Source organism: Adiantum capillus-veneris, chromosome 2, assembly GCF_014529385.1.
Source record: "Adiantum capillus-veneris isolate H3 chromosome 2, ASM1452938v2, whole genome shotgun sequence".
NCBI classification, from domain to species: Eukaryota; Viridiplantae; Streptophyta; class Polypodiopsida; order Polypodiales; family Pteridaceae; genus Adiantum; species Adiantum capillus-veneris.
The window spans coordinates 176,692,185-176,705,046 of NC_140932.1; the positions used below are offsets into that span (position 1 = coordinate 176,692,185).

General features: G+C 43.6%; 1 protein-coding gene across 1 annotated transcript in view; it reads left to right on the forward strand.

Annotated features, from left to right (window-relative positions):
- The first annotated feature begins 1,264 nt into the window (after positions 1 to 1,264).
- The window catches only part of LOC147464116 (anthranilate phosphoribosyltransferase), a 95,553-nt gene continuing 83,955 nt past the window's right edge, over positions 1,265 to 12,862 (forward strand). The window contains exon 1 of the mRNA XM_086492923.1: positions 1,265 to 1,646. Coding sequence (XP_086349049.1) covers positions 1,301 to 1,646 — 346 coding nt within the window. The 5' untranslated portion in view covers positions 1,265 to 1,300. The remainder of the gene's footprint in view (positions 1,647 to 12,862) is intronic.

Below are 12,862 nucleotides of genomic sequence, written 5' to 3' on the forward strand. Positions count from 1 at the left end.
CTGTTGAAGGTTTGAGGGAAAAGAGAGGTGGGGGGGCACGTGAGAGAGAGAGAGAGAGAGAGAGAGAGAGAGAGAGAGAGAGAGAGAGAGAGAATTTTAACCGTGATACGGAACTATCCCAAGAGATCTTTTCGGGGAGGGAGAGAGAGAGGGAGACAGAGAGAGAAGGCGAAATCGTGGTTGGTGCAGCAGGACGCAGCGCGTTTTGGAGGCGTCGCAGGAGATGGCATGCAAGTGAGGTCGATTTTTTGGGCGGTGCAGGAAGATGAGGAGTCAGGCCTGCAGGAAGGGCGTGGAACGCAGAGAGAGCACTCTCTCTCTCTCTCTCTCTCTCTCTCTCTCCCCCTCTGTGGTTGGACGCGAGCTGCGGAGCCGGCAGCCTTGGAGGTGAGTGCAGAACGCAGAGTATGCATTAGGCAAGCAGCAAGGGGCATCATGGCTTGATGATGGGGGATGGGAGGGAGAAATGGCGCAATCGTCTGGCAGATAGGGCCATTGCAGGAGGACTGTGGTAGATAGGGCCATGGGAGGATGAGGTATTGGCGTGTGTATCGCCTCCAAGTCATTGCTTGCTTTCAGAAGTTAAGGAGCCGAAGGGATATTCGAATCCACATAGTTAATTAATTAATGAAAGTTAGAATACACCCAAATAGAAGGCTAATAGGAGAATGTTGGCCTTTTAGAACAAAGCCATATTTGAATTCTTTAGGATTATTTGGAGACAAGGGAGTTTTTATGTATATGGAGGGACTCTCTTATGTTTAAAAAAAACAAGACGTCTGGAGATAGACGTTGGCATTGCCTTTCACTCCGATTGGAGAGAGAGAGAGAGAGAGAGAGAGAGAGAGAGAGAGAGAGAGAACTATAAATTAAAGAGGAAAATTTGAAGGGTGCTTTGTTGTACAAGGGCTGAAACTCCCTCCACATACACCCTCCGTGACTTGCAAATTGCAATCTACTAACATAATATGGTGGAAGAGCTCCTCTTTACACGTGTCGCAATTTGCGGCTTGAAGGCTAAAGTCCAGAAAGAAAAAAAGCCCAGTTGCACGCGATAAAGAGGGAGAGACGGGCTAGTGCCAATAAAGAAATGATCCACCAAAAGATTGAGTAAAACAGCGTACAATTATGAACACATTGAACGGGATTGTCTATGGTTAGAAATTTTTTTTTTCCTTAACTGCATAAAGAGTCAAGCTTAGGTGATTGACTTTTTACCTTCACATGATTTAGAATCATAACCATAAAAGCATGTTGTCTAAGGTGTAGAAAGTCAGAGACTTCGTTAGAGTTGATCAGAATGGCTGCTCTTGTGCCATCTCCGCCCACACGCACGATCTGCCCTGGTCGCGTCGAGCCTTTCGAGGGTGCTATGCAGCTCAGAGTACCTGCTGGCAGAAATGCTACCATCTTCACGCCTCTGTCTTCCCGCAGAGAGCTCTGCTTCAATGGCCCCACAGCTACCTTATCAAACCTCCCACCCCCTCCCTTATCGCCTTCGGACTTCACCTTTCCTAGAATTGGCGGAGCCAAGCCAAATGCCCTCGTGCTCGAAGCTCAGGCTAAGGTCTGCACAGGACCCACTCAAACCCGCCCTCTTGATGAAGACAAAGCCTTTGAAGTGCTGAGGACCATCCTGCAATCAGGTTTCACGTTTTACTCATCTTTGCTCCCATTGAAGGAGATGTGTTGTAGAGAATATGGGTGGTAGAAGTCTATGTTATTGTGCTCGTATATATTGCCTCCATCACCGATTGCGCCTGAAACACACGTTGGAAGTTGTTCTCATGCATCCAAATCTCTATGCATGCATGTTAAGTTTTCAAAATCCTAACATTTCTTCTGGGTTGGAGTTTTTTTAACTCTAACCCTTTGTCCTCTCGGCCTTGTCCTCTGGGGTTGGGCATGCCACATCACCAACTTGTGATAACTAACTTGGCCTCTAAGTTCTCTGGCAAATTGGTCGTATTCAAAGTCCATTTGTTTGAGGAACTCTAGATGGATGAAATTTTTGGTAGCTTGTGGATTGAAGAAGATAAGTGCTTTGGAGCCCTTGATCTATCCATATGCTCTGCACAATTCTTTAGTTCCATCTAGAGAGATGCCATAAATGTCCGCAACAAGCCTGACCACAGTTTTGGCTTTTTAGCAGGAGGTTTCTCTGTGGGTTTATCCCCTTTTGTAGGACAGTTATAGTAGTTGTGCCCCGAGCCTTTGGTTGTAGTCCTCCATAGTTTCCATGTCAAGCATTTTCAAGTTACCCCATTCTCCCATAAGCTGTATTTCAAATGGGGATGTCATGTGGCTATGGGCAAAAATATTTTTAAAAGAATGCCAAGTCCTTAGAGCGTGCAGCTTGGTAGCTATAGAACTCCACCACTACATAGCATTATCCTCGAGAAACGCGACGGCTCAAGAGATCTTAGATTCTTGTGTGTAGTGCCCTAGGCTATAGATATTATCAAACTGTTGCAAGAACTGGAGAGATTTCTTTTTGTCTTTTGCTCTTGAGAAGATCGAAAATTTAAATGTAGATCCCCATCCTTGAAGTCCTTAGGCTGATGCGGTGCGATATTGGTAGTAGGGGTAGGCATACAGACTCCAGTTGTTATATTCAGGTGGCGGTGGGGGAGGTGGTGGCAATGGTAGTTGCACAGGGTCAACATCAGATGGATGCACCATATTTATGAAAACTCCCTCAATTCGCATAGAGGACTGAGTAGATTGTCACTTAGAAATCCTTGTGCTTTTTGGTGCCGGAGGCGGAGGAGGAACAACCTGAGGCAACGGAGGAGGCAACATGTAGTTCAAGTACAAAATCGGGAGGTCCCGCTGAAGACGCCTCAAGAGAATGTTGTGGAGTTCGTCGAGGAGGAAATGCAAATACTCTGTAGAATCCAAAAACGCCATCTTACTCTGTTGTCTGTTCTTGGGAGGACCGGTATGCTTTCATAAAAGCACACGACTGCATCTTTGATACTAGTGTAACGGGATGGCACCACATACCAATGGAAAAGTATTGACTGAAAGATTTTAGGCACTTCAAAACAAGCGAACTGAAAGAGAGAGAATCCACATGAGACATGGAGTGTTGGAGTTTCACACCCAGACTGCAATGGCTCAAAAGTGTGGTGCCCCTTTTGGTATTTCTTTATATCGCTCCAACAAGTTGCAACTTTGTGTCTTTGCTCTACTCCTTTCACGGGTAGAATGTGAGAGGCTTATTTAAAGGCCCCATGCCTCACCAAAAGCAGTTATATGAAAAGCTAAACTTCTAAAAGCTGTAGGTCCAAAAGCCAAGTGCCCAGAGGGTTGCTGTCACGTGTACATGGCTCTGTGTGCCACGTGGACATGCTTCATCGACCTCAAGAGCCAGTTTTCCCCTTCTTCTTAGATAGGAGTGTCTAGAATCCTAGGAGGATTAGTACCGGCAATTTTGTGAGCGTGTTCGTAGGACCTGCATGTCTGAACAGATCCATTAGATTAGGTTTTCTAGTTTTGGAACCCTCTTGCATGAATGGTTTTTACACACGTTTTGACATATGTTATTACACTACGGTGGGCATCTAGCATGATGTGCATATAGTTTTAGCTCAGGAATCCAACGAGCCATTCCCCATGTTGATCGGATTCCCGGGTGGCAGATGTGCGACAATTTCATCCAGAAACTGACCCCTGGTCTAGTTTCTTAATAAATCATTTTTATGACTTATTTTGTTGGGCATGGTGGACAGTTTGCCCTACCTAGCCCTTAGCAGATTTATAAGCCAAAAACCTTGCCTATAAAGGGAGCCTGACAGCCCCATCACTTGAGCAAGTTTTTTTTTCAGATTTCTAGCGCTAGCTAAAGGAGGAGCAACCAGCCAACATTTTTACTCAGATCAGCTAGCATTTTTTGCAACAAGCCATCAGCCCCAGCGTTTTTGCCTAAATATGCTAGATCAGCCCTAGTGCTACGCATTCCAATAGATCAGCCCTAACGTTATTAGTTTTCAGCACTCCCCTAGCCGGTTCGGCTCGGATCTACTATCGCTAGCCATCCTCGTTGCGGTTCGGTACTTCGGCAACCCATTGAGCTTCCCCTTGGCCATTCCCTTGCCGGCATCGAGCGCTCCATTGTTGTCCATCATCGCCGTCATCGAGATCTGTGTTTTCAGCCTTGTTTTATGCGAGAGATTTGCTGCATTTTACACTTCAGATTTGCGGTTTTACAGCCAACTTTCAGCCCTTCATTCCTCTCACATTGAGAGAGAAATTCAGCCCCAGATCTACCTCTTGGTGGCCATCCGCAATCCCACATCAAGAAGGATTTAAAGGTGCATCAATTCAGCCCCCAGAGAGGTGCCTCATCTTGAGGACTTACCGCGGCGACAATCATCATTCGAGTCAGTAGAATCTGCACTTGAGGTATTACATGTGTGTACATACCATTTATGCAATCAAAAGCAAATACCACATTGACAACGATGTGGGGGGCTATCAGGCACCACATGCCAACGGAAAAGAACAGACCGAACAACTTTAAGCACTTCAAATAATAGCTGAACTGAAAGATATGCACGATACACGAGACACGGAGTGGCGGAGTTCCACCCCAAGAGAGCACTGGCCCCAAACGCTACCGCCCCTTTCAATATTTCTTTATATTGCTTGATTTCAGTACATTGCCGGTACTCCATCCTTTGTACCTTCACGCAGAAGCATGTGAGAGAATGAGCCCTTGGCTCATATTTAAAGGCCCTTGGCCTACGAAAAGCAGTTTACGTGAAAAGATTCAAATTTAAAAGCATTTGGCCTCAAAAACTGATGCTAAAACTGCCCAGCATAAATCACAGAAATACGTACACCTGCCACGTCAGCATCTGCCAGCGCACTCAAATCTTTGTGTGTGCGTGTGTGTGTGTGTCTCTGGAGGTCCCGCTTTATTTAATCTCCTTAGGTCACTTGGGCCCCATCGGACGGGGTCCTGGGCTGAGATCTCCAGGTTGGCTCGCCGCTCTGTTCTTCAATGGCTTGACACGTCAATAGTTTGTGACATCATGTAACAAACTTGGACGTCTTTTCGACCCTTCTTTCTTTTCAGTAGCTAGAAGTAGTCATAATCTGTATCAAGAAAGATTTAAGTTTTTAGCTAAGTCTAATTTGAACAATTTGCATGTTTTTGGTGATGGTCCTATTCGTTGGGCTTCTTTTAAGAATGTCTTAGTTAGTACTCATTACACAAGTTCTTCCATAAAAGCCCTCAATCGTTTGAGGTTTAAGGAAAAAACATCTTGCGGTAGATCGTCCTCTAAGTCCGGTTTATACCTCTCAAGTTATTTATGTTATTTATAATATTCACGATAGTTCTATGATGTATGTTGGCCAAACCTTTCGAACAGCTTTTGTTCGTTTTCAGGAACATGTAAGAGAAGCGAGAAAAGTTCAAAGTAAGAGCACCGTACGTGAAAGTGTGAAACCCTTATATGCGGCAATAGCAAAACATGGGTTTGAGTCTTTCTGTTGTTTTCCCATTGAGCACATAGAAGGTAATTTTAAAAACTCTAAAGAGTTCTATAAATTAGCGTGGCCTCGAGAGTTGTTTTGGATGAGAACTTTGCATACTTTTTCCCCTAAAGGTTTCAACTTGGAAGGAAAGTCTTCTTTATGTAAAAATAAGACAATTTACCATAAGAAACCTATGCTTTGGCGAAGGCATCCCAAACCTGAGTTAGTTCTCCCTTCAAGTCAGTTTAAAAGAACTTGGATTCCTAAAGGTTCTCGTTCAGATCCGCCTTCTATCCCTGAAATCAATCCAGTTGTTTTGCATAACACTATTTCTAGTAGAGTACAAGGTCTCCCGAGGGCTTCAATCTCTAGAATTGAGAGTGATGACCCTTCTAACCATAGAATTTTTGCTTATAGAGATTTCAAACGGAGATTGATTTACCTATATAGAGCCATGGAATTGGGTTCTTTTTCTTATAAAATATTTGAAAGGTATAATATAAGGATCCTATTTAAGCTCTTGTATACCCTTGAGAACTACTCTTATGAAGATTTGGAGCTAAGAAGTCTCATAGTACTCAACTTCGAGTACTGTTAGGCAAATTTCTGAAGTCCAAATGTCCTAGTCTGAAAAATCCCTTGGTTGGAAAGAAAGATTTGTTGATAACTATCTTTACCTCCTCTGACTTAGACAAGATTGGATTAAGCTCTATTTTGAGATCTCAAGAAGCTTTGGATGCTCTCCCTCCTTGTGTGAGAAAGGTATGGAACCATCCTGTCGTAGCTTTCAAATATGTGAAAACTTTAGGACAAAAAGCTTTCAACTATAGTGACATAGGACGTAATCTTAAAAAGCAAGAGAGGCTTGCAATCTCAAGTATTGATTGCCCTTGTAGTAAAACTGTCTTTTCTTCTGACGTAAATGGAGCTTTGGGTCATGTAGTTACTGCTGATTGTTCTATCCTTCCTTCGGATTCCTTGAAAGACCTTTTCTCAAGAGGTACTAAATATAGGCTCCCTTCCTCAAACGACTCTTGCCTTCTCAAAGCCATAGAAAAAGGAATTTCTAGTTTCGTAGTAAAGTTTGAGGAGTCTTTAGGAGTTCAAGGTATTTTTACCCATTGGAAGTCTGTAATCCTCAAGAAAGCTTCTTTGAAATTAGCATCTTGCTCTCGGAACGTTTCTTTAGGAAGGAACAGCTTATCTTCTTCTGATCGTGATGCTCTTAGGAAATTTCATCGTGATTTTGTAATCTCTTATGTAGATAAGTGCTCTAATAACTTTGTTGTTACGTGCAAAAAGTTCTATTTAGAATGCTTGTTAGGTGAAGTAAACTCTCAGACTTACAGTGATTGTGATCTTTCTATGCAAGAGGTTATCTTGAAACATCAAGACTTATGTAAGTCTTTTGGTTTCAAGTGCCAGCCTAAATTACCTTTTTTATATACCGTTTGGAAGTTCCACAAGAACCCTATAAAGCCTAGATTTATAGTTGCTTCTTGTAACACCTCTTTGACTAAGGTTTCCGAATGGCTTAGTTATTGTTTCAAAGCCATTTTACCTAGTGCAAATGAATTGTGGAATAATATGCTAAAGGAAGCAGACGTACCTACCGATTCAAGTTGGATTTTAAATGATTCAGTAGGTGTGATTCCTGTTTTAAAGTTTTTGAACTCTTCAAGAAGCCTTAAGGAGAAATCTTCTCCTTTATGGATTCCTGTTTTAAAGTTTTTGAACTCTTCAAGAAGCCTTAAGGAGAAATCTTCTCCTTTATGTCTCCAAACTTTTGACTTTACAACGCTATACACGAAGCTAAATTTGGAGGACCTTAAATTTAGAGTCAAGTCTCTTATTTCAAAAGTTTTTGCGCACAAGCTTGAAAAGGATAGGTACAAGGCATTGCTAGTAGAAAAGTCAGCCTTGAACTTTGACTTCTTATGGCTGAAAAATAAGAATGTAGATGTAGACAAAAGAAGAAAGAGATTCACCAGGATTGTAGATGACATTGACATCATATCTTGGTTAGATTTTCTTTTGGACAATTTGTATATAACCATCGGCGACTCTATTTTCAAGCAAACAATTGGTATCCCTATGGGCACCAATTGTGCCGTTTTTCTTGCTAATTTCTATCTTTTTACCTATGAGTTTGATTTTATGGAGCGTCTTGTCCTTGTTAACACTTGCCCAATATTTTTGCATAAGTTATGCAATGTAAGACGCTTTGTAGATGATCTTTTTGTCCCCGATGTTCCTTCTTTTCAAGATTTTATGTACTTGAATTCGAGTTCTGTAGGCGGAGGGATTTATCCCAAGGAGTTTTGTGAACTTAACTGTACCACAAATAGTGATTGTTGTGCCTTTTTAGACCTTAAGATTTTTCAGACTCCCTTGGGATTAGAAGTAGATATCTATGATAAGCGCCTTGAACCAGAATATGCCAATCTAAAAATCATCCGCATGCCTCACATTTCTTCGAACATTTCTCTTTTAGCTAAGTACGGTGTCATTTGCTCTCAACTATTTAGATTTTCTCGTCTTTGTTCTAGTAAATCTACTTTTGTTGTTCAATCTTGCCATCTTATTTCTTTACTAGTTGAAAAAGGATACTCATTCAAAAGAATCATGAAAAAAGTTCGTTCATTTTTGTATCGTAGTAAGTTTATTTTTAGTGTTTCTTCCTTTGGAATGTTCAAGATAATCAATAGTAAATTCAATAGAAGTGGGGAGCTAAAAAGCCCACTTATTGTTTGACTTAATAACACCTTACGTTGTTGTTTTGATCTTTAGCGCTTCTAGTATTTTCACTTTAGCTTGACAATTGCTAGCCTTTATCGTGGCTGAGTATGCCCATCACCTCCGGAGGGTGATAGAAACTCAGCTCGTTGGTTTTGTAGAGTACGTTCAAAGCATGAATGACCTCTTTATAAACCTGCACCTACTCTTGGGCAGTGACGACGTGAGTAGGGATGTCATAGCTGTTGTCCAAGCTATGCATGATAAAGGTGATAATCTTATTATTCCTGTTTGGACAAGCAGTGAAGTTGAGATCACATATTGTCAAGTTTGGTTCTTTGCTCTTCGTAGGTTTGTAGTAGTATTCATTTTTCGATTTCATATTTAGCTTACCTGAGGACTTAAGAATGTGTTCCGTTATAGGTTGTTGTGTGAAGTTTGATTTCTAGGATTAAGTTTTTAAGATGTCTGATCTTTTTCTGCTTAAAGTTGAGTACTTGTTTTAAGCCAAGTAAGTTGCATCAACTTATTTTACACATGCCTTTTCTGAAAACATTTTTAAGTTAATAATGTTTTGTTTTATCTAGTTTTGTTTCGAAGCAAACAAAGTGATTTAGTTAGTTAGTTAGTTTGTTTTTGTTTTTCTTTTCTTTTCGTGTGTCCCTTGCTTTTATAGTTTTATGAGTGCTTTATTCCCTCTTATAATTCGTGAGTTCAGACTATTCTGAACTTATGAACGTATATATAAACTTGGACACCCCAAGTCAAGATTCTACCGCGACACAAACAGAGATTTACTTCAAAACAGTTCCCAAGAGACAACATTGCCCGGCGTAGTTCCGTGCCAAGAGGTATTGGCCCCAAAGACTGTCACCCCTTTCGGTATTTCTTTTTATATTAATCTGTGTGCAAAATACAAAGAGCCCGCGGGTCCTCACTCTCAGTCTCTCTGCGTCCAGATGCCTTGCAGAGTGAGGCCCTTGGGCTTATTTATTCTTACAAGGGATGCCCAAAAGCAGAGCCCCTAAAAGTTGAAGTCAAAAGAAAAACTGCCCAAAAGTTGGCAGCGTAATTTGGGGAAAATCCGTACGGCCAGTCAGCGCGATTTGCGGAGATTTGTACAGTCAGCGCGAAAAGCGGATTTTCGTACAACTGCCACGTCGACCTGTCAGCGCATAAAGCGGGCGTGTGTACACTGTTGTCCGTACATTGCCACATCAATGGTCATCGCATTTTTCGGGAATCTGCCATAGCAGCAATTGTGTGTGTTTATGTCCGAGGGCTTGCCATGTCACCAGTTTGTGACATACCCCCCTCTTGAAAGAATTGTAATTGCCCTTGATTACGCCTGCAAAACAAACAAGCCATAAACTGTCTTAGTAGACACTGACTGTTAGTACCGACGCACTAGACACGACACATCTAGCACTCGTAGAAAACGACAGTCACATCACCGGACATCAGTTGACATCACAGGACATGACATGACAAGTCACAGACAAATTCATTCCAAATCTCAAACCATGACCATCAGCAACGTATTTAGTAAACGCATCTAGATCCATTCCGGACCTCATGGATGCCCGATTAATTAATCCTTATTGCAATTATGTCTATAGAGATTTATGAGACCGAAATGCTACAGTCATTTCGTCTTTCAGTTCCTGCACTCAAACAAGTCAAGTACAAATCAGTCATATTCATTTTCGGGAATTCTTGTCATAAAGTCTGTCACGTGCACATCTAACCCTATGTGCATGTGGACAAGCTACTTCAGGTCCAGGGTTCAGGTCAGCTTAGGAAGTGTTCTCGCACCTTTGTGAGCCTGTGCGGAGGCCGTGCATGTCCAGGCACTTAGAGTAGTTGCATATCTTCTGGCTGCACACATCATGATCATCAGCATTACAATCAGTACCCATCATGAGCATTTTCCAAAGCATAGAACCCATTTTCCCTATTTTAGCCATTTTTCACTTATTATCAATAAGTGACTTTGTTGGGAAACTGGGTAGGGCATTTTTGATAAGTTAATATATAAGAAAGCTAGCGCTAGCACTTTTTGGCAGAAGAGGCAGCAGAGATCCAGCATCTGGCAGTGCACCTTCTCAACAAGACCGGTGGAAATCCCTAGCGTTTTCACTGTTCAGCCATCAAGACTTCGAGCGTTTTTTGCGGTAGATCTGCCTTGGCGTTTTGCTACAGTGCACATGGCGTTTTCAGCAGTACCACATTCAGCCTTGCGTTTTTGCAAGTTGCAGATTGCCCTAGCGTTTTGCAGTTTCTCAGCGTCAGATCAGCCATTGCATCAGCGTTTCCTATTGTCAGCACTTAGACTCTGCAGTAGCAACCCCGAACCTCGCAGATCTCACCTTCCCGCAACAGATCCTCGCCGCACGGTCAGATCAGCCAGCGTTTTTAGTTTCAGCCCGCTGTCCGCAGATTTCAGCATTTGCGTTTTCAGCGCATCGTCGTCGCGTCGTCAGCATCGTCATCGCCGTCCTACAGGGATAGGTGTAGGGGTAGGATCAGGTGAGGGAGGTGGAGGAGGAGGAGGTCCTTTTCTACCATCATCTTCTAATTCCGAATGAAACTGAAAGCCTCTGATTTGAGCTTTAAGAACGAAGCCCAAGTGTACCTGCTACAATCATCCACAAGCACAAGCATGTATTGTGAGTCAAATTATGAAGAAGTGCTCATCGGGCCACATAGATCAATGTGAATAATTGCAAGTGGTGCCGAAGCTCTGTTGTATGCCTGCTTCGGAAAGGCAGCCCTGTGTTGCTTGCCCAACTGGCAAGCCTCGCACACGCTTGGTGAAGAGCATATCGTGGGTACCTACACAAGAGAGGTCCTAGTAGTCTGCTGGAGTTGCTGATAGCATAAGTGTCCAAATCGTGCATGCCATAGAGAAGAAGACTCCGAGGTCCGAGACAGAAGAGCAATGAGGCGGTATAGGGATCCATCGCACGTGTCATAGAATCATAAATGGTCACCGTGCCACTCCCAAAGTGTACGTCAGCTCCCTGAGAGTCCAAACTCGACACAGAGACGAGGTTGACGGCCATGTTTGGAACGTAGAGCGCCCCCACTGAACTAAACTTCGGGTCTGAGGTAGAATGGAAGAGGGTGATCTGGCCTGTACCAGACACTAGAATCTCATGGTTGTCACCCATAGTAACGGTCTGGCCATGAGTCTCTCAAGACTGTTGAGGAATCATAGTCTTGAGGAATCATGTGAGTGGTAGCTTCACTGTCGACAACCCAAGTACTTGACTACGATGTAGCAAGAGCGTGGTCCGTCGTCGCGACAAGAGCGGTCCTTGCCGTCTCGTGAGAGGCTGTGATTGCAGTCGAGGCTATCTGTTTCTCCTTGTTGGCCTCTTCTCGCTTCTCTCTGCATTCTGATTCTTTGTGCCCTTTCTTGTGGCAGTAGTAACATTAGATGTCCTTGTTGTTGTTCTCCTTCTTACCTTTGCCTTTCTTGTTACCTCCTTGAGCGATCAAAGCTCCTTCAGCATCAACAGCACCTCCAGCTCTGAATGCGAAGTGCCTCTCGATTTGTCTTAGGGAAGGGAGAATCTCGTCCCATGTGGGAAAAGAGGTACGTCCGGATGTGAGCAAACTCTGAAAGTAGGGATCAAAGCGTGCTGGAAGCTTGATAGTAAGAGGCCAGCTATGCGTGCCGAGGTGGTCGCCTCCAGTAGAGACAAGGTCGTCCTAGAGCTTCCGCATGTGGCGGGTCAACCCATCGAGTGAGTTGAAATCCCTGAACTGGATGTTGTACAACTCTCGTTCAAGTGTGATCTGTCTAGCAAATTAGGTCTCCTCAAGCTGGTCAAGAATCCGTCTCCACAATGGATGTGCATGCTCCTCTTTGGAAACGTCCTTCGTGTGCGGTCCGAGAGGTTCATCAGAAGAAAGGTGAAGACTCGTATGTCCCGATCCACCCACTTGTCGATATGATCCTGAGTGGCGATGGGAAGGGTAGGCTGGGTAGCTGAACGGGTGAAATCATTCAACCATTCCAAGAGTCGATGGTAGGCAATGATTGTGCGGACTTGTGTCCTCCACAAAGCATAGTCGTGTAAAATCCAACTTCTTCTCCTCACCAAATTGGGTGAGGGCATAGTTGTTGGATGTTGAATGGCAGATGATGACGTAGTCGCAGAAGTGGCAGTCGCTGTGGTCGTAGTAGACATTGGGGGCGTCTTTTGGGATCGTTGTCCCTTCTGCTTCGGAGTCGACATGTCGCGTGCTCGAAGAATGGTCCCAAGGATCAATGGATAAGATCTCAAGTTGCTGAAGAAGGTATTGTCTCCAAGACTGTAGCAGCCCACGATACTGCTCAGACAACCAATGGATGGTGTCCTGACAAGCAAGGGAGCGAACAATCGCACAAGAGGCAAAAAAATCAGCCTGCTGTGCGCCCAAAAAACGCTGCTGTAACAGAGAATTCAGTGTGCCTGTACGCCACCAATCGGTACGGGAGTGTCGCAGAGGGTGAGGGTGAGGGTTCCTCGTGCTTCTCAGCTGTCAGATGGCTGAAAAAAGAGAAAAAAACAGCAAGTAAATAATGCGAGAAAAGCGCCGATGGTTGGTAGATACTTGACCAAGAGTGTAGATCTTTAGGTGCTAGGCG